We start from the raw sequence: 19,473 nt of genomic DNA on the forward strand, positions 1-19,473 counted from the left end.
TTTCAAAATTCACATTTTTATATTATAATACTAAAGAAACTGTTTTAACCAATATTTGTGGATTTGTGCTACATTTATGTAAATATAGGTTCTGGCTAAGGTCTGTTCTAAAAAGACAAAAACGTACAGTGTCAACATATTATTTTTAGAATTATCTCCATATGCTAAAATAGACCCCAAAACAATGTTGCAACAAAGCTGAATGTATCAGGGTGATGCAACAAAGTTGCTGAAATAGACTATACCAAAAACAAAGAAGAAACATTGAAACAAGAGCTCTATTACAATCATAATGCTTATTTAATTTGTTGCCTTTTGGCATTAAAATACCAGAACTCACACATATTCCAGAATTATTTTCTGCCTGATTAAACAATTTTACACTTAAAATATACTGCTAAAAAAAATAAAGGGAACACTCAAACAACACAATATAACTCCAAGTAAATCAAACTTCTGTGAAATCAAACTGTCCACTTAGGAAGCAACACTGATTGACAATCAATTTCACCTGCTGTTGTGCAAATGGAATAGACAACAGGTGGAAATTATTTTCATATTTATTTCATTCATTCAGATCTAGGATGTGTTATTTGAGTGTTCCCTTTATTTTTTTTTAGCAGTGTATATTATGATCAGTTTTAAATGTATGTAGATTAAGATAAGTGAGTAACTGATTAAAATAACTCGCATTTTAACGCTGTAGCGTTTGGGGGCGGAGTCTCTGAGTCTCTTTATATTTCGCCCCTCGCTTCTCTCAGTGATGGGATCCGCCGCGAGCGCTGGTGAGTTTGTGTTAAACCAATAAAATCTCTCAGTTTTGCCTTGTCATCTCAACAGGGAAGTAGGCAGCACTTACAAATTCACGTCGCCAGGCTTGGCTTCCGTCGCAGGTAGGGAGTTTGCAGAAAGCCTGCGTCCGGTCTCCGGGTCTGTTCAGGATTTAACAGCCAGGTTTATCATCTTCTTAACAAACCTGTAAGTAGCAGGACTGTTCGCTTCACTGGTGTTAACTTTGACGCTTGTTGCGGTTAGCTGCCGTTAAGCTAGAGGCTGTTAGCTTGCTGTACGCTTCAGTTTGGGGTTTGTTTCTTGCTACAACAGCCTGTGAGACGAGGGGGTTGATGGCTGAGCTGGGATGAGAGCTTTGTTATATGGTATATTATTTGTTGTCTGGAATATTATTTTTAGATTGACAGCTGCTGCTCATGAAAACAATCACTCCTGATTGTCAACAAAGAGCTATATTTAAAGGTAATGTTCGCTGCTGTCAGCTTTATCACGCTGTGGTGCAGCAAGGTTTAACCCTCTAAATAGAGGATTTGAGGAGGATTTGACTAATATCATTACGGTTGGTTGTGTGCAGCCTTTTTGACAAGAACCCCAAGGAACGTGAGGTGTACTTTGTAAAAGAGACCCAGCAGATCAGGAGAAAATATTGAACAAACTACTTCCTTATTGGTTGGAATTCACTGCCTTTTAGATTTTAAGCTAAAGAAAGTTGTAATTGACTGGCATTTAATAATGTTTCAAGCAATGAGTCCCTGGCTTTCTGTTACTCCAGTATTTTTTTAAACATTTTTAATTTGCCCGCTTAACTTCAGCTGATAGTTTGTTTTAGTCTATCTAGTCTTTTTGTCTGAATGCTGAATGTTTGCAGTAATGCTAGTGAAATAATTTGACATGATACTAGTAAGTATGACTAATGGTGATAATACAGTTTTTATATTGTACATTTTCAGAAGTAGTGATCTCAACATGTTTTATATGATAAATGCATAAAACAAACTATCAAGTAAAAAGGGCAATGAGCTTACAGCAACAATAAAAATGTTAGTGGTTCAGAGACAAAGATGCTAAGAAAATCAAATTAAACCTAGTGAAAAAAAGTTTTAAAGCTAAAAGTAGTCAAAAAGTTAACATTTCTCAAAGCATTGGTAGATTATTGCATCTTCCCTCCTTAGCTGAGCTGGGTTAGGTCGCCGGGTTAGGACATGGGTTAGGTCATGTCCTCTGATCCAGTGGCTACTACCACTGCCCCACCTGATAAACAGGTTTTTAGTAGGATGGATGGCTTTTCTTTCTTTCTTCTTTTTGATTAATGGAAAACAATAAGCCCAGAATTTATGGTTTCATTTACCTTTAGCATATTTGAATAAGCAGCAGTTAAAAACTAATCATTATCCATTAAGTTACACATGAATGAAACATGATTATTACTTTTAGGCTTCAGGAACATTAAAACATTGCTTTCTTATTTATTTTATTTTTTCAATTATGCAATTTGTTTTGCAAGCCAGTGCAGACTGCAGTAACACTAAATCAATGTTTTGATAAATTTTAGGTGATTTTGGTTGTACTTTAAATGTATATATATATACACTGCTAGAAAAAATAAAGGGAACACTCAAATAATACATCCTAGATCTGAATGAATGAAATAAGTCTGAAAATAATTTCCACCTGTTGTCTATTCCATTTGCACAACAGCAGGTGAAATTGATTGTCAATCAGTGTTGCTTCCTAAGTGGACAGTTTGATTTCACAGAAGTTTGATTTACTTGGAGTTATATTGTGTTGAGTGTTCCCTTTATTTTTTTTGAGCAGTGTATATATATATATAATTTATTTTTATAATGGAAAACAGAGGTAAGGCATATTACTGAAATTTAGAAATGAGCAAAGATTCAAAAGGTTTTTCTTTATCTTTTCTTTAGTGTTGCATATTATCATGCATTGTGGCTTGGATTAATAAAAATGACATGCAGTGACACGAGAAAATAAATGTCAGGAAAAGAAGAGCATTTTTGTAGTTAGATAAAAAGCCTCCACTTGCTTTGCATATTGTTGAGAATATTTCAAACTGCTTCATATGGTTTTTGTCTGGAATATTATTTTTAGATTGACATGTCTTCTAATGTTTATAAAAGCATCAGTTCTACTGCTTTGAGTTTGAGGAGCAGATGGGGTATTACACAATCCTGAGTGCTCAGCAGAAGACATCAAGCTTTGTAAATTGAGAAGTCCCTTATAGTTACCTTTTATTATCCCTTTTAGTAGAGTTCTGGGAAAAAAACCCTTACATATTTTTTTATTTATTTTTTATTTTACTTTTTTAAAAGAAATTTGAGATGATCAAAAATCAGACAAATAATTGCATTAATCCAAAATTATGTTGGTTCACTGATATTAAATTTAACTGTTTATTTATTATTACCAAATACATCCTCAAATATAATTAATAGAACCATCAAGAAAAAGTTATGAGGAATATATGATGCAACTTTTAAAGCAGTTTTGTCCAAAACCTTTAGATCAGGGCTGCCCAAAGTCGGTCCTTGAGGGACATGTTATACTTCTCTCCCTGGTTTAATGCACCTGAATCCAATGATGACTTGTTAGATAGCCTAAGAAGAACATTAACATGCTGAAAAGGTTCTTATTACCACCAGTGAGAGAATTGAAACATGCAGGATGCTGGCCCTCAAGGAACGACTTTGGGCACCCCTGTTTTAGACCATCTTATTTAATACCAGTTGGTTCTTTTCAACTCTACATTTTTCTCCAGGATGAAAAATAACTACTTTAACAAATTGTCCACATTGTATTACAACAATAATTGAATTGGAAAGCATCTAATATAATTTTGATGTTTGATTGAATTATGTATTTTTGAATTTGTACTAATGCTGTTTAATTCATAAAGCATCGGCATCAACATGGCATCTTTTCCCATGTCATTCTGCAGAACGCCACAGTCTCCAAAAACGCGGACCCGGTCACCAGGAAATGCCCACAGACTCCAGGAAAGGGAGCTCAGCCACACCTGGTAAGGCCTTCATAGAGTCCTGAACACCAGGTCATAAGGTCACTCTGTAATGCATATAACAACCAAGCTAATAGAGATCTATCATGTCCTTCACACCTCTGAATAATCCCATTTGTCTGGCATAATCCCCTTTATTTGCCTCTTTTTTTTGTGTGTTTTTCTGATTTTTCAGAGAAAATGACGCTTCCCCTGTCTCGTTCGGAGGTCTTTGGCGAGCTGCGCCAGGAGCTCTACGACGATGAAAAGTTCCACCACACCGACGTGCACGTCTTCGTCATCATGGGAGCGTCGGTGAGCATCCCGACCTGAGAGCTAGTGAAGGGTTCTCTCTGACCTGCCGTTTCTATTTTTGGTTGTAGTTCCACTTTTAGGCTTGAACCTTTGGCCACTGTTTACTGGAAAGAGTTTTGAAATAAAGAGTAACAATTGCGCTGATTTCAACAAGCTGTGAGCAAATATTGCTTGATCTGCTTTCAAAACCTCAAACTTTGGTAGTTCCTCTTTGTGTTTTGGCAAAAAGCTAAAATATACTGTGTTTATTTATTTATTTTTTTGTAGATTAAATCCATACTTGGTGTTCTGAAAAAAGCTTCAATTTTCTAATTGTCTTTGTTCCCTTTTGTCAGTAAATCTACTGGCTACTTCATCACCTTAATTATAGGAGGGGAAAAATGTTGGAGTTCCTGCTTTTCAGTTGTCTGGTTTCAGGAACCATTTCATTTGATGTAATCTGAGACCATTCATTTCCTTCTTTCTTTTTGTCTTGCATAATTTGGTTAATCTTTCTTGTAGGTTTTCACTCTGTTTCATATTTCTCTTTCTCCTCTAGCAGTTTGTTCTTGAGATTTAAAGCTCAAGCGTCAGGAATTATGTCTCTAAAGAACCACTTTTGTTTTGAGCTTTTGACTGATGGTGTGCTTCTTTCTTCTGTAGTTTACTCTTTGTACAACAGAGTGGGCTTTTTTCTTTTTTTTTTGCAGCGTCACTGTCTGTCAGCGCTTTTCTTTCAATGGGATCTGCAGCCGCGTCGTGTCAAGGACAAGGCCAGGCTGTGTTCAGTTGGTTGTGCCTCTTTTATGGATGCTTAGGTTGTAAAACTACTTTCTCTAATGGAGAGTTTTGCATTTGACACTGGGATTCTTTATCTCATTGTTGATTCCTTGACTTAGTTGTTTTTGGAGAATTAAAGTGCTGTGTTGCAGGCAGTTGATTAAAGTAATGAGTATAAATTCTCTCTGGAAGCAAATAATCTTAAACAAAGTGGCAGAGTTACAAGTTGGGGGAGCTCCCAGACAAGGATTAGTGTTTTGAAGGGAAAAGAGGAACAGCTAAGCTTGTTGGACTCAATTTGAGGTCAGAAGTTCATTGTTATGGGAATTTTAATTAAGTTGACTTCCTATATTCAGGCATGTCACACATTTTGCACTTTAATTAAGGAGGCCTTTTAATGGATTAGAAAACCACTGGAAAGTTTAATTTTGGATGTTCTGTTCAACTAATTTATTTAAGTAGCAGTGGTGTATTTCAATTAATTTTATTGCTAGGTAATTTTCCCACAAAATTAGAATACTAAATCCAGGACTGCAACTAACAATTATTTTAGCTATTGATTATTCAATCATTGTGATAAATTGGCACTTAATCATTTTTATATATCAGCAAAATATTAAACACAAGATGCAAGTCAATTATTAAACAAAAAAAAAAACTATTTTTAAAAATGCAGTGATAGACTTTCTTTCGTGAATGGTTGAGTTACTGCGATGCTTAGCTTTGGCTGACAGACAAAGCAGTAGTTGTGCAAATGTAGATTAGTTTTGAAGCAACAGGTTCTTCAGGATGAAGCAGGTCCGTCAGTCTTTCAGTCTGTTGTGCCTCTGGTTTAGTTTTGTCCCAGTGGGATTATAAAGGTTGTGTAACTCTCAAATGAGACAAAGCTGTGTGTTCATCTAAGTATATGGAGTTATTAGTAATGCTGAACCAGATCTGGGTGTTGTGCTAAATCTGGTTTAAAGAAATGCATTTGGCTAAATTACTACAAAAATAAATGATTCAACTCATTCCTAATGTGTTTGGGCCTGCAGGGAGATCTGGCAAAGAAAAAGATCTACCCAACTTTGTGGTAAGTGATCCTCAGTCGTAGAGCCGAACCTAATGGGGAAGAAAAGCTTCCTAAACTGTAACGTCAGGACTGGGTTGTAATAATAAATCTTCTTTCTTTTCCTCTTAGGTGGTTGTTTAGAGATGGCCTCCTCCCTGAGGAGACGCACTTTGTCGGCTTCGCTCGCTCCGACCTCACAGTCGACGCCATCCGAACTGCTTGCTTGCCATTCATGAATGTAGAATTTGACCTTTTGACATCTAGCTTCATAAAATTAAACTTGGTTACATCCTACTTAAAGATGTGTTCACTTTGGTGCTCTCTGGCGTAGGTGACGGAGACGGAGACGGAAGCAAAGCGGTTGTCTACTTTCTTCGCCAGAAACTCTTACATCAGCGGGAAATATGCAGAAGATGCTTCTTTCTCCAAACTCAACGCACACATACTGGCTCTTCCCGGAGGACCGGAGGCCAACCGGCTGTTTTACCTGGCGCTGCCGCCGACGGTCTACCACGATGTCACCAAGAACATCCAGCAGCACTGCATGAGCACAAAGTCAGTACCAACTGGCCTCTGTAACTCTCTGCTCTTATTGTTTGTTCCACTTTCTGAATGGCATTGAACTCACAACAGTGGTATGATCAGACATTGAGGGGCAGCTTGTGTGACAAAAGGAACAATCAGCAGATTTTTGATTGGAAATTTTCTACATTTAACTAAAAAGCTTTCAGCTTCCTCTCTACTTCTGTCATGTAATTTACTGAATGTCTTCAGAGTAGCTTAGTTTTGTGGTTAGGATTGTCAGGTGATGCCAAGAAGGCCTCTGGTTTTAATCTCTGCTAAGCGTAGCTTTCCTCGTGGCATTTTGTCGTCTTTTGTGGCTGCAGCTTCCCGCTGACTACGAACACGAATCGATAAATCAAGGGAGGGATTTGGAAATGTGACTTTTTGAAGGACAAATGTGGAATTGTTGGAACTTTTTAAAATGCAACTGTTGGGACAAGCAAACACATTCATGAGTTTTCTGACTGTTGAATGTCTTCCGGTTTGTGTTGGTTAGGGGCTGGAACAGAGTGATTGTTGAGAAACCTTTTGGACACGACCTCCAGAGCTCAGAGGAGCTGTCCACACACCTCTCCTCCCTCTTCAGTGAGGATCAGATCTACCGTATCGATCACTATCTGGGCAAAGAAATGGTGCAGAACCTCATGGTGCTCAGGTATGAAAACCATCCTCCCGTCTGCTTCAATTTTCTTTTTTGCTATATGATACTTTATAAAGATTAAAATACTAAAAAAAAAACACTGCTGTTTTTATTAGTTTGCTTTAGTTGTAGCAGCGTCTGACTGATCTGCAGCATTTTAATAAACCCAATGCACTCTCAGAGCTGTTTTTAATTTCACACTGAAACGACTGTCTGATTAAAGCAGGATTAAATGAAGTTGCTCTCTATTTTCTAAAAGCTCCTGCGATTCATCTAAATTAAACAGGGACAAAGCTGAATATAAATTGTTTGTGTTGTCATGAGCAGCTGTCTGGTTTGCTTTGTTCTGAGCTCGGAATAATAATGTGACATTCTGTGCAGGTTTGGGAACCGAATCTTTGGGCCGATCTGGAACAGAGACTGTGTTGCCTGCGTCATTCTCACCTTTAAAGAACCATTCGGCACTCAGGGGCGAGGAGGATACTTTGACGATTTTGGCATCATTCGGTGAGTGAGGAGAAAAAACTGAAATGTACAAATATTTCACTACTGGTAGAACTATTTTAGAATAATTTTGGTTTATAATGAATATAAATAAAAACCATGGAGTATTAATGATACAGAACATTATATTTATGCCAATATAGCAACTCAAAAAAAAATCAAACATTTTGATTTTACCTCAAGAAAAACACTAACATGATCGCCCCCTGCTGTTAAAAATGTGTAAACACCATTTCCAGTTGAATATCAGTTCCTTTTTATTAAATACGGCTTTTTTTGTTTTTTTTAAATTCCTGTTTCACCATGTTTATGTTGATTTATTCATACTTTTAGGATAATTATGATACAGACAGACGCTAAAAATGACCAAGTTTTTCAGCGCTGGCTGTCTAAGTTGACCGATCCCAGGCTCAGGACATTTGCTGCATATCTTTCTCTTCCTTCTATTCTCCATTTCTTGTCCATTGACTATTTATTAAATTCATCCAGAGCATAAAAAAAGCCTTTAGAAGAAGTCCGTTATGAACATTTTTCATTATTGCTCAGTGTATAGTTTTAGCCACATTGTGATGAGCAATACCTTACAAATACAGACTTTAAAAAACACTGGTTTGATAAAAATGCAAAGCATAAATAAAAACTTTGGTTTGTTGGTCCATTTGTTTGTCAATAGGAACAATGTTTTTGTTTTGTTTTTTTATGTGAATTTTTTGTTCTGGTTGAATAGAAAATTTTAGCATTTTTGAAGGTGTGAGATTATTCTCCTGAAATAAAAATTAATTGGATTGCAGCCATTTGAAACAAATTAGGAAACATAAAATAGATTTGCTTTATGGTGCTTAGTAGCTCCTTCATTTATCTGAATAGTTTCCCTGTGATGTCAGGCGTTGTGTCTTGTGTAACAGTGTGTTTGTTCCTTCAGAGATGTCATGCAGAACCACTTGCTCCAGATGCTCTGCTTGGTTGCCATGGAGAAACCAGTCTCCACCAGCTCTGATGATGTCAGGGATGAAAAGGTGCTGGATTTTTCCGCTGCAAAGAAACAAAAGCTTCACATTTGCCATAATTCCTGATGAACTCAAAACCGATTTTCCTGCTGTAGGTGAAGGTGCTGAAGTGCATTGCTCCAGTTTCCATGTCGGATGTGGTTTTGGGTCAGTATGTGGGGAATCCTGAGGGTGAAGGAGATGCGAAGCTGGGTTACCTTGAAGATCCCACTGTACCGAAAGGATCGACTCAGGCCACCTTCGCCACGGCTGTGCTCTATGTGCACAATGAACGCTGGGATGGTAAAGAGAACCAACTCTTTAAAAGTTCAGCTCTTGAATCTTCTTCCTGTAAGACCTTGAAAATGTTCCTGTGCAGGCGTCCCGTTCATCCTGCGCTGCGGGAAAGCTCTGAACGAGAGAAAAGCCGAGGTGCGGCTGCAGTTCACTGATGTCCCAGGAGACATTTTTGACAACAAGTGTCAGAGGAACGAGCTGGTGGTGCGAGTGCAACCCAACGAGGCAATTTATGCCAAGATGATGAGCAAGAAACCCGGAGTTTACTTCAGCCCTGAGGAAACGGAGCTGGACCTCACCTACAAGAGGAGATACAAGGCAGGTTGCTCTTGATTTGTTTCTTTTAAACTATTCAGTGGCATGTCATCAAATGTAACTTTATTTCACATCAGAAGTTTACATGGATGATTACTGTCTTTTAGCAATTTGAAAATGCCTCTTATGTCAATGATTTGTTATCAGTCTTGGAGACATGAATGTGGTTTGTTTTAAGAAAACAAACTGCTGGTTTGACATCATAGAAAAATGTGAAGAAATCACCCAAATAACTTCTGAACCTCTACAAGTCTGGTATCTTTTTGAGTGCAGCTTCCACATTGATCAGGACACAAATAATCATATAGAAGCATTAGTATCCATATCGATAGCATCAGAGTTTGGTGTGAAATGTGTGTTTACTTATTAAAAATATATAAATTTTTACAAGCAAAGGGTAAAGTATGGAGAGTGTGGACCTTTTCCTGGTCCCTGTTTTGCAGTTCTCTGTACTCTAGATAGTTTTGGAGATATGATGGGAATTAAGTTGCATGTAATTCATAAAACGGCATTTTAATGAGCTAATATCTCAAGACATCAAGAGGGAAGTTTGGTCACAAATGGCTCTTCCACACAGACATTAACCTGAATCACAGAGCCAATCAGCAATAAAGCAGATTAAACACAATGACGACGTTTCAGAGTTGCTAGTTTACAAATCACATGAGAAACAACTCCTACAATTCTGACTCTGGCTTTTAGCTAATTGAAATAATTTTGGTAATCCCATCCAGCCTAAAATAAGATTCTTGGTCGGATTTGTCAAACAGTAAGGTGGGAAAATGTTTGAAGAAAGTTGTTTTAAACATAAACCAGATGTTTCAAACAAACTAATGAAGTCTTCCTGTTCTCAGGATGTGAAACTCCCAGACGCTTACGAGCGACTCATCCTGGACGTGTTCTGTGGGAGCCAAATGCACTTTGTACGCAGGTCGGTTTCTATCCCGCCTCACAAGCCTGTTAAATCTGGTAATCCTGTCTGAGCTTCACTAGATGGCAGCAACGTGCATTACCAGTTTGTCAATCAGTTAAGAAATTTGATTTGCAAATAAGTTGACACAAATTTAAAATATAGTGACTCTTCTTGTCTGCAGTGATGAACTGAGAGAAGCATGGCGAATCTTCACCCCTCTTCTCCATCAGATAGACAAAGAAAAGCCAAAGCCAATTCCTTATAAATATGGAAGGTAATGAATACAAATTCTGCCCTCTGAGGAATTTTTTTTTCTTGCTATGAATTCAATTTATAACATTGTTTTTTTTTTTTTTTTCTTTCTCAGTCGTGGCCCTGCGGAAGCAGATGACCTAGTTAAGAAAGTTGGATTTCGTTATGGAGGCACTTACAAATGGGTCAACCCTAACAAACTTTGAATAGTAACGAGATGTAGAGTAGAGGGGTGCAGCAGAAAAAGTGAGCTATCCAGGAGAAGAGCAAAAAACAAATTCAAAACATTTAATGTCCTCAGGAATGAATTAATTGTAAGGGCCCAAGCGGTCATCGATACTTAATGATGTGTTTTTTTTTTTTTTTTTTCTTTTTAAGACGCATGTCTTACTTTATGTCGAGACCAACTTTGATCTAATTTAAAAAAGCAGTGAAGCTGAATTTAAGTTTCCCATCATGACTTGGTAAGAGGAACAAGCGATCATAGGCTGGAGGCAGAACGACATGTGGACATCAGCTGTTAGTCTTATACTTTATTTCTAACTACTGATTGTAATGATGTTGAACTTGCTCTGCATTGGTAGTAACATATATAGGATTATTTTTGCTTTGCTTTCCCTGTTTGGGACCAAAGATGTAGAAATGCATAATTAGAACAAGCCTTTAAGTTTTGTGCAGAAGAAGCGATACAAGCTGGGCCTGCATTCGCCCAACTCAAAGCTTCATTCCGTTTTGTGTTTACATTTTTTGTTTTTCATTTATTGATTCTATATTGTAACACATCCAGGCAGCAGGTTTGTTGGCTACAAATCGGCTGAATGTAATATTGAATGCTGCTGCTCTCTTTCTGTAAAGGTAGCAATGCTTCCATTTCTATTAATAAACTAGCTTTGCATATATATTCTGTTGTTTGTTTCAAAGGCCAAAATAATTTGATACATTGAAAAGAAAAAGGTTACCAAAAAAAGGAGTACCACAGGGAACTGTAGTCTCACTATTTAGTTTCACTTTGCATACCTCAGACCTCCAGCACAAATCAGGAGTTCTGTCATCTGGAGAAAAATACTGAGTCCTGGATTTCTTCTTATGGACAATCCTGACCATCTCTACATTGCTTTATAGCAGTGTTTTCAGTCAGAGGCTTCTTCAGATTCACTGTAATACAGACTGCTACAGAAAATCTTGTCCACAGCCATCAGCCTCTAAAACTCTTTGAAAAACCTTGGACAATGAGTTCCAGCAACATTTCAATTTAACATTACTAAGAAAAATGTCTCCAAACTTGCTTCAACACCAGAAGTGGTTTATTTAGACAGGTGAAGATATTCTTTCACATATTGTCTGAAAGTACAAACATATTTAGGTTGGGTCACTATAACAAATGGCAAAGTGTATGGATGTTATCTGACAATACAACACAGCTCTTTTTAAAAGAAACCCAAGTCCTTTATTAGGGATCTAACACCATTGACCAATAATTTACACAAAATCATTAGTTTCCCAAAAGTACTTACTCTTTAAGAAATAAAACATTTAAAATTGGCTTCTGACAAACAGAAAATTGGCTGCCTTGAGGAGTAATTTACCCTAATTACTAGTTTTAAAATTTTGGAACTCCACAGAGTTTGGATTTTCCTGTTTCAACGCCAACCCAACAGTATAAGGCACATTAGCTTTGCAGGTTAAAAGCATCCTTCGTTTACAGTACATGAGAGCAGAGTTAGTGAAATAGTATGTAATCCAATAACTCATGGTGGTTCACTGGACGGATGCTAATGCAGGTTCCTGCATTAGCATCACTTTTCATAGAGATTCACCTCAGACCGTCAGAGTCTTCCATAGCCTAATAAACTACTACTTCACATCCCAGTCCACTTCTGGAACAAGAACTTAAAAAGGGAACCATAACTGATTTAATGAGCCATTCGCAGTTTCACTGTACCGGCCGTGTGTACTTAGACTTGCATGGCTTAATCTTTGAGACAAGCATATGCTACTGGCAGGATCAACAAGGTAGATACCCAGCGGGTGTGTTTTTTTAATGATAAAACTATTAAAAACATTAAGAGCGGATTATGTAGTAGCACATGAACACTGATAATCAAGGTCACATTTATTTAGTTGTCCTCCAAAGAGCGGAGTTCAATCTAGCTGTAATTGAAAATGGACACCATAAAATCTGATTAAGATCAAGCATAGAAACATAAAAACATGTTTGTCTGACCACCATCTGGTAACAAAACATGTTCCTGGAAACAGGATTAAATCCTTAAACGACATGTCAGAAATAGACCTTACGCAGCTTCGATGCCGAGTCGACACTACGCGCAAAATCCGCAACGCAACTCTCTCCTCGAGCGTGAACAGAAAAGAGGCTGCGGCGTTCCCGTAGAGAAGGCATTCTGTCGGTTTCACCTCATCACATGTGCTCTGGGTGGTTCTGCAGGCAGCTGATGAACTCTGACACTGGGTGGCCCTGGAAGCAGATCTGATACACGGCGTTGAACAGAGGGAACCTGTCCAAGGACAAAAGCTTTCAATGTGTGTCTCGTTAACGCAGTTTAAATATATATATATATATAACAGTGTAGGAAGAGGCAAAAATCCCAAAGTTCTTATATAAAACCTCCACCCAAAGAGTAAAAATATTATATAATCCAGGAAAAATCTTCAGTTGATCATAAATTTATGAAGTACGATCATATAGAAAAATAGAATCACATCTTCAAAGTATTAATGGAAGTTTAAACACACAATGAAACAAGTTGCAATCACTCTTCACTTTCATTCTCAACTTACTTATCAATCAGGTTTTTGTGCTTGAGGATGAGATAAACCTCAGCAGCTGTTGCTGGTCCCTGCAGCTTCTGCCCGTTCAACAACTCCTTCTCCAGTTCCTCGATGGACTGAGCCAAACACGCGACAGCAAACGCAAAAGTTTGTTTAAAAGAAGAGCAACAAGACCCATAAAGCTGAAACCAGCAGTCAACATGAAATGACCTGTCAGTTACTAGTCACCTAAATTAATGTGTATATCACCCAAAAATTCATCTAGTAATTAAATTGTAGTTACATATTTTGTACAACTATTATACAGTGAATTTTTCAAATATTGATTTCTCTTAATTTGGATGATCATGACTTTGATGCAGGAAAAATTTGCATATCACATACGAAGAATGAACAAAAAAAACAAAAACATTTAATACAGAAATGCATGTACAATGAATGTAAGCATATAGTGGAAATCTCTCCACAACTCCAGATACTGGAGCCTTGATTTCCAAATGAAATCTTCTGTTTACTTTCATCTAAAGAGATCATTTCTCTTTAGCCCAGGCAGGAGGTTTCTGACAGGCCTTATTCAGGAATAACTCGACGTCAATCTGGGTGTTGTGGCTCTGATCCCAGCTGCCTTGAAACTCTCAAAACTCCTGGATGATAAAACTTTTTCCTTCCACTTAACTTTCCACCATTAGATGCTTGGATCCACTCTGGACAGCCAGAGTCTTTAGCAAGAACCTGTTATGGTTAACCCTCTGCATAAAAAATGTCTGATGTACTGTAAATGTGAATTACTGAATTAAATTATCTTATAATTTATTGAGATTGATCTGTATGATCCAGCTATTCACAGAAAACTCTGGCCAAAGTTATCTTTAGTACTTCTATTTTGAAACAGTGACTTCTTAAAGCCTTGTTTGATAACATAAAGAAGCATGACTATGTCAACGAAAAGTATACCTTTTATAAGACAGTCGTGAAAGTCTTTCTACTTAAAAGTTTTTTTTTAGAGAATTAAGACAAGTTTCTCACTTTCCCCGTCTTGACGAAAGCTTCAGCGACTCTGCGGTTGCGGCCGCCGTAGCAGGTCGTGATGAGGTCAGCCACGCCGCAGCTCTCCAGGAAGGTCGCCGAGGAAACCGGCCCGACTTTGCAAAAAATCTTGGCGAAAGCAATCATTTCCATCAGGCCCAGCCTGATCACCGCCGCCTTCGTGTTGTCCCCGAAGCCCAGGCCGTCGCAGAAGCCTGCGCCCACCGCAACAATATTCTGCACAACAAAGGAAGCGGGGAGCGTCAGCAAACCCCGCAGGTGGAAATAAAAACCCACACCTGCGAACTCTGCAGACAATCTGGAGAATTAATGACATTCAACTAATCCGTCCCATCAGTGATTGAACGAGCTTCATCATCTTTCTCATTAAATCCGCAGCATTAATCACATCCCTTTATTCCTCTGAGCTTTTTGGAGATTATAACCTCAGTCTCGCTAAATTGGTTTCTCCTCCCTTTTTATCCACACACACCTACACCGCACGTTTCTCCTCCAATGAGGAGAATGTGCATGAATGTTTGAGCACTGCAGACACAAACACGCAGCAACTACCGACTGACTGAAGAAATATTTGCTAGACAGAAGCAGAGCTCGTATGAAAATCTAAAGGTCACATTTAACAGCAGAGTCTGAAATAGACTGCTAAAAAATAAAAAATAAAATAAACAGATTCTGGGAGGTTCAAAACTGAAAATAGTGTTTCTGTATTTTAAAACATTTACACACTGGCCCTGTCAGGACTAACGGAGACATTTTGCAAAAAGTGACATTTTCTCCTGCCTCTGTGAACCTATACTCTACATACAAATGCAAATTTTGGAGAGAAAAGGTGAGATTTTTTTTCTGTTTCTTTTTGCAGAGTGTGTGTTTTCCACACAGACTGAACAAACAAAGAGTTTAACAATCAATAAAGTACTGACCTACTTCTTATGTGCCCACAATTGTTGTCTTTGTTAGAAATAACCATAACAATGGGTTTTGCAATAACATGCACTTTCAAAACTCCCTCAGCATAAACATGATGAATGTATTGATTGGAAGAAAACATCGCACTATGACAAAGGAAATGACGGTTCAGACAGCAACCATTTTCAATTTTGTACTTTTGCATCTCCTAAAATAATTCACTCTTTTTTCATATTTTCTTATAGTAAGCCCCTAATAAGATACACTGAGGTTTTAGATTGTAATGTAGTAAAAATTCGGACTATTTTTGCAGGATGCTGTGAATGGCTTCCATCCAACGTAGCAGTATAAAATAAGAAGAACTTGTTTGAACGTCATGTTAAACAATGACACCTCAGCTTTTTCTGAGAGCTCACCTTTAGGGCGCCACAGATTTCCACCACATCGTACTCCTCCACCACTGTGACTCTGAAGTTGCTGGTCTGCATGAGCTCCTTCAGGAGAGTCCCGTGGTTTTTATTCTTACAGCCTGCAAGTTTAAAAGAAGAACAACTGACACCTTACGCTTCCATGAACAGGTTAGCACAGGTGTACTGGTTGTACGAAACATGTTCATTGCATTTAAATATAGATAAGTTCTCGAGGGGAAATCTTGGATTGTATATCTTCGAGAAGCAGAAGTAGAACCTCCAGCACAACTGACAAGAAAGCAGCAAGTGGTTTCTAAATGGAAAGTCAGCAAAAACAACACTTCTCCTTTCCAGCAGCCATTGTACAGCCCAGACAGCACATGACCAAATGTGCTGAAGCTTGGGTTTTGCTAGGTAACAAGCAGTGCCTGCAAATTTGTGATGTTAAATTCTGTAGGTTTTTGAGATTCATTTTCCAGACACCAATAAACTAAAGCTCTTTTCTGGATCCTCAACGACACTTTACATTGTAATTAATCTTTCCCATTCATGCATGTGTTCACATTAATACATAAACTTGTAGCTAAATGTTTTTTTAAGTGCTCAGGTTGTTTTGAGAAGCCATTTAAAACAGAGAGAAAGGCTGAATTTGTCAGTCCTGACTCAATATTCCCACAAGTATTAATTCTGCCGAAAGAGGTTTGGTGGCGGTAAATCCTATTACAGACACACAAAGAGAGGAAAGATGAAGCAACAAAGCAAAATGTTAAGAAGGTCAAATTGAGAAAACGCAGCCTCATTGCCAGTAGTTCATCAGGCTCACCAATAGTGGTTTCACAGAACTTCTCATCAGCAACCTCATTGGCAATGTTGGCTCCCATCAGCACGCTCATTGTGATGCCGAGGTTCTCCTGGATCACATCAGAGATGAGTTTCAGCCCGTCTGGCCCCTCGTCTACGCCCTGCAGGACGTGAAACGTGCAACAGTTGGTGTCTGGGTCAAAGATCGCATTGCATCACTCAGCCAGAGCTCCCAGATGAAACAATCATATCTGATTTTAGAATCCAGGCACAAAGAGCAAAGTCAGACCTTGATGAGGGATATACCGAGCGCGTCGCTTTTAACCTTTCCCTTCATCGTGTTGCACACTTTGCCGATAAACTGGTGCGGGATCACAAACACCAAAATGTCTGCATCGCTGGATGCCTCCACCAGGTCCGGAACAGCCAGCTGGGAGGAAGTTGTTGCAAAACAAGAAAATTTTATTAAAAAGTCTGCCTCTTGACTCTAATGACAAGTGACGTTTTAAGATCAGATCGGAACATCTAAACAAGCATACAGCTGATTAAAAAGGGCCAGTCCAAAGGTTTATGGGGCTTTGTCACCATGTTATTTAACTTTAGTGTATTACTTCTCAATATTTGTTGAGGATGACAGTTCTGTTTTTTGACATGTTCATCTTTAATATTTGATTAATTTAAAATGATTAAATGAACCATTAGTGGCCCATCTAATTAAAAGTGGTTAAATATATGTGACTGTGACATGTAGATAATTATGTAGTACTTCTTCATTCATTTTTTTGGTGATTGTGGCATTTCTAGCCCTCCGTACTCTGATAACATCAAGATGTTAAAGAGCAACGGTTTCTTACCACATTTGTTGGCAACTTGTGCCCAGGGAGGTACTTCACATTTTCATGGCTGGTGTTAATTATTTCGGTCAGCTTGCGCCCATTCACAGTCTCCTCAAACACCCACATTTTTACTGTGTTGTCAAATTTGGGATTTTGAGCAACATTGGCACCCACAATCTTGGCAATAGCAGAGCCCCTGTGTGATTAACAATAACAGGTTAGTGTCTGACCTACATTGTGTATCTTACAAAACCTCTATGGCTTCTCTCTAGACTTCACACTGTTCTCTGACCTGAACAAACCAAAAGGCTGATCAAAAGATGAACTGATCTTGTTCTAGTTTTTTTTGTTCTCAAATTGAGGCGCAACTATCCACTGGTAGTACCCAGAGGAAACTGGAAACCGAACTGCCACCCAATTTAATACTGACTTTCTTTCAAGTTCAAATTTGAAAATTAAAAGAGATCGGCTTGACAAAGAATAGCAATAAAACTTAATAGTGTGTTTTGCTCTTTTCAATTTCCAGATAGACAAATGAACATGGTCAACTTTGGATAATGATTAATGTGTTAATCATTACTGGTCTTTGAAGTCAGAGTTGGACATTTAGGTGTATTTGGGTTAATTTTTCCAACATGACATAACCAAACCTCATTATCTCACTAATCATTCACCGGTATTGATTACAATGTTTTGTTTCCTTCTTTGTAATTTGTAATAACTGTTATTGAAGTTTTATAGACAAGGCAACCATTTTGGATTTTTAAATCAGAATTAGTGAGAAAACTTTGAATTTCACTCTCTGAATTTTAACCCGCTTAGAAATTTTTCAGTTACATTTTCTAAAGACTTGTTCATTTCAACTTCAGAGTAAAGGGTTAAAACTAAATCTATTTATTCATTATCAGTGAATAAGACACTTTTCTTTTTGCTTCTCTTTAGTTACCACAAAGTGTATTCACGGCAGCCATGTTGGATTTTGAGGTCATTGTGGAAAACCTGCGACTTTACTTGGAAGTTCTACTTCTAACCTTTCTGCTAAATGTTCTTCAGACCTGAAATTTTCTGCAAAATATAACGTACACGTAAACAGGAAAATTTTGACTTTTTTTATTTTTTAAAACGTTATTTTTTTAAGTGACCCTAACCATATTCCATATTTAAAACCACATCCCCTATTTTATTATGCAATAATTTGGTTCTGAAAATTGTTGCACAAATGTATGGCGTTCTCTTATAAAATTAGACATTTTTTTTAATAATAGCTTAATAATAGCTTAATAGCGTAATTTAATTCTTATAATTATCAGAATATAAACAATAGAATTCGGCATAAAAATTGTTTTACATTTTAAAAAAGTGTGCTGCATTCCTAGAAATAAATAAATAAATAATCTAATAGAAATAAATTAGGGTTGGAATTGAAACTTAAGGTATGAGCCGATTTTATTAGTCCATACAAAGCAACTGCTGTCTTAATTTAAATTGTGTTATATTTCTTTTTAAAAAGTAAAGTCAACGCGTTGAGTTTGATGTCCAAGATTTATGAATGGACAACTGGCGTTGAGAACAAGCTAGGCTAATGAACACTTGTTATGGCTAACTTCAAGGGCAAAAAACACCCCGCCAGTCGCGACCGACACGCGGTCAGTGTTTCTGAAAACTCAGCCAGTTTCCCAGCATGTGACCGAAAGCAGCTGCTGTTCCTGCGAGCGAAGCATTTTACAGCAGGAGGTTCCTGACGGGCTCCATTCACCTTCCCCATCGCAGAGCGCTGCTAATTAGCGACACTAGAAACAACGTGTCAGTTGTGACGTGCCGCAGGAAACCTGACGCCCCCTGACAGACAACCCGTCACATAAACGCATCCACTTGCCAGTTTCCGGAGCCCACGATGCAGACTTTCTTCGGAGCTGCCATTGGTGCGGAGGTGCGGCGCTGAGTCCCGGAGGTGAAGCAGGAGCCGCACTGACTGCAGTGCTGTTATAAAACAACTCTCCGTTTTTGGGGGGAGACGCCGCGCTGCCCCGCCCCATTCAGGCGAGGGCCGAGCCTGGCGATTCACTCAGGGGACAAAGGTCAGCATATTAAAGGTCCGACTATTTACTGTGAAAAACTCTAATGTCTCAATAGGGTTTTTCACTGGACAAACGTTTGGCTGCACTGTTGGACAATTATGTTGCAAAAACACAAAATCTTACCAAATATTTTTTATCTAGATTCAAGTTTAAATGATTTAACCAACTTACAGGCACCTGTTGGCAAAACATGGGAGCTTGTTT

The 19,473-nt window shown here is 38.1% G+C and overlaps 2 protein-coding genes across 2 annotated transcripts; one reads left to right on the forward strand and one right to left on the reverse strand.

Moving 5' to 3' along the window:
- The first annotated feature begins 755 nt into the window (after nucleotides 1-755).
- On the forward strand, nucleotides 756-11,300 carry g6pd (glucose-6-phosphate dehydrogenase). The gene is made up of 14 exons (XM_055046222.1): nucleotides 756-785; nucleotides 3,749-3,829; nucleotides 4,002-4,120; nucleotides 5,914-5,951; nucleotides 6,060-6,168; nucleotides 6,262-6,485; nucleotides 6,991-7,149; nucleotides 7,516-7,641; nucleotides 8,561-8,654; nucleotides 8,741-8,927; nucleotides 9,004-9,239; nucleotides 10,091-10,167; nucleotides 10,331-10,423; nucleotides 10,517-11,300. The coding sequence occupies exons 1-14, from the start codon at nucleotides 764-766 to the stop codon at nucleotides 10,605-10,607; spliced, it is 1,656 nt and encodes a 551-aa protein (XP_054902197.1). The 5' UTR covers nucleotides 756-763; the 3' UTR covers nucleotides 10,608-11,300.
- A 387-nt stretch (nucleotides 11,301-11,687) lies between these two features.
- LOC129370318 (glycerol-3-phosphate dehydrogenase [NAD(+)], cytoplasmic) lies at nucleotides 11,688-19,191 on the reverse strand. Its single transcript, XM_055046223.1, has 8 exons — nucleotides 19,068-19,191; nucleotides 17,210-17,387; nucleotides 16,645-16,785; nucleotides 16,378-16,516; nucleotides 15,561-15,673; nucleotides 14,218-14,454; nucleotides 13,201-13,307; nucleotides 11,688-12,917 (listed from the first exon to the last, which is right to left on the reverse strand). The coding sequence occupies exons 1-8, from the start codon at nucleotides 19,109-19,111 to the stop codon at nucleotides 12,821-12,823; spliced, it is 1,056 nt and encodes a 351-aa protein (XP_054902198.1). The 5' UTR covers nucleotides 19,112-19,191; the 3' UTR covers nucleotides 11,688-12,820.
- Nucleotides 19,192-19,473: the final 282 nt, after the last annotated feature.

Source organism: Poeciliopsis prolifica, unplaced genomic scaffold, assembly GCF_027474105.1.
Source record: "Poeciliopsis prolifica strain line A6 unplaced genomic scaffold, Auburn_PproV2 SCAFFOLD023, whole genome shotgun sequence".
Classification (NCBI taxonomy): domain Eukaryota; kingdom Metazoa; phylum Chordata; class Actinopteri; order Cyprinodontiformes; family Poeciliidae; genus Poeciliopsis; species Poeciliopsis prolifica.

Bases quoted from the DNA above. Each gene is read 5' to 3' on its own strand.
- g6pd (XM_055046222.1), top strand. From the start codon at position 764: ATGGGATCCGCCGCGAGCGCTG. The intron at 6,486-6,990 runs GTCAGTACCAAC...TGTGTTGGTTAG, and splicing joins CAGCACTGCATGAGCACAAA to GGGCTGGAACAGAGTGATTG. The intron at 9,240-10,090 runs GCAGGTTGCTCT...TCCTGTTCTCAG, and splicing joins CCTACAAGAGGAGATACAAG to GATGTGAAACTCCCAGACGC.
- LOC129370318 (XM_055046223.1), bottom strand. From the start codon at position 19,111: ATGGCAGCTCCGAAGAAAGTCTGCATCGTGGGCTCCGGAAACTG. The intron at 16,786-17,209 runs GTAAGAAACCGT...ACTTCCTCCCAG, and splicing joins ACAAGTTGCCAACAAATGTG to CTGGCTGTTCCGGACCTGGT. The intron at 13,308-14,217 runs GTGAGAAACTTG...TGTTTGGCTCAG, and splicing joins CTTTCGTCAAGACGGGGAAA to TCCATCGAGGAACTGGAGAA.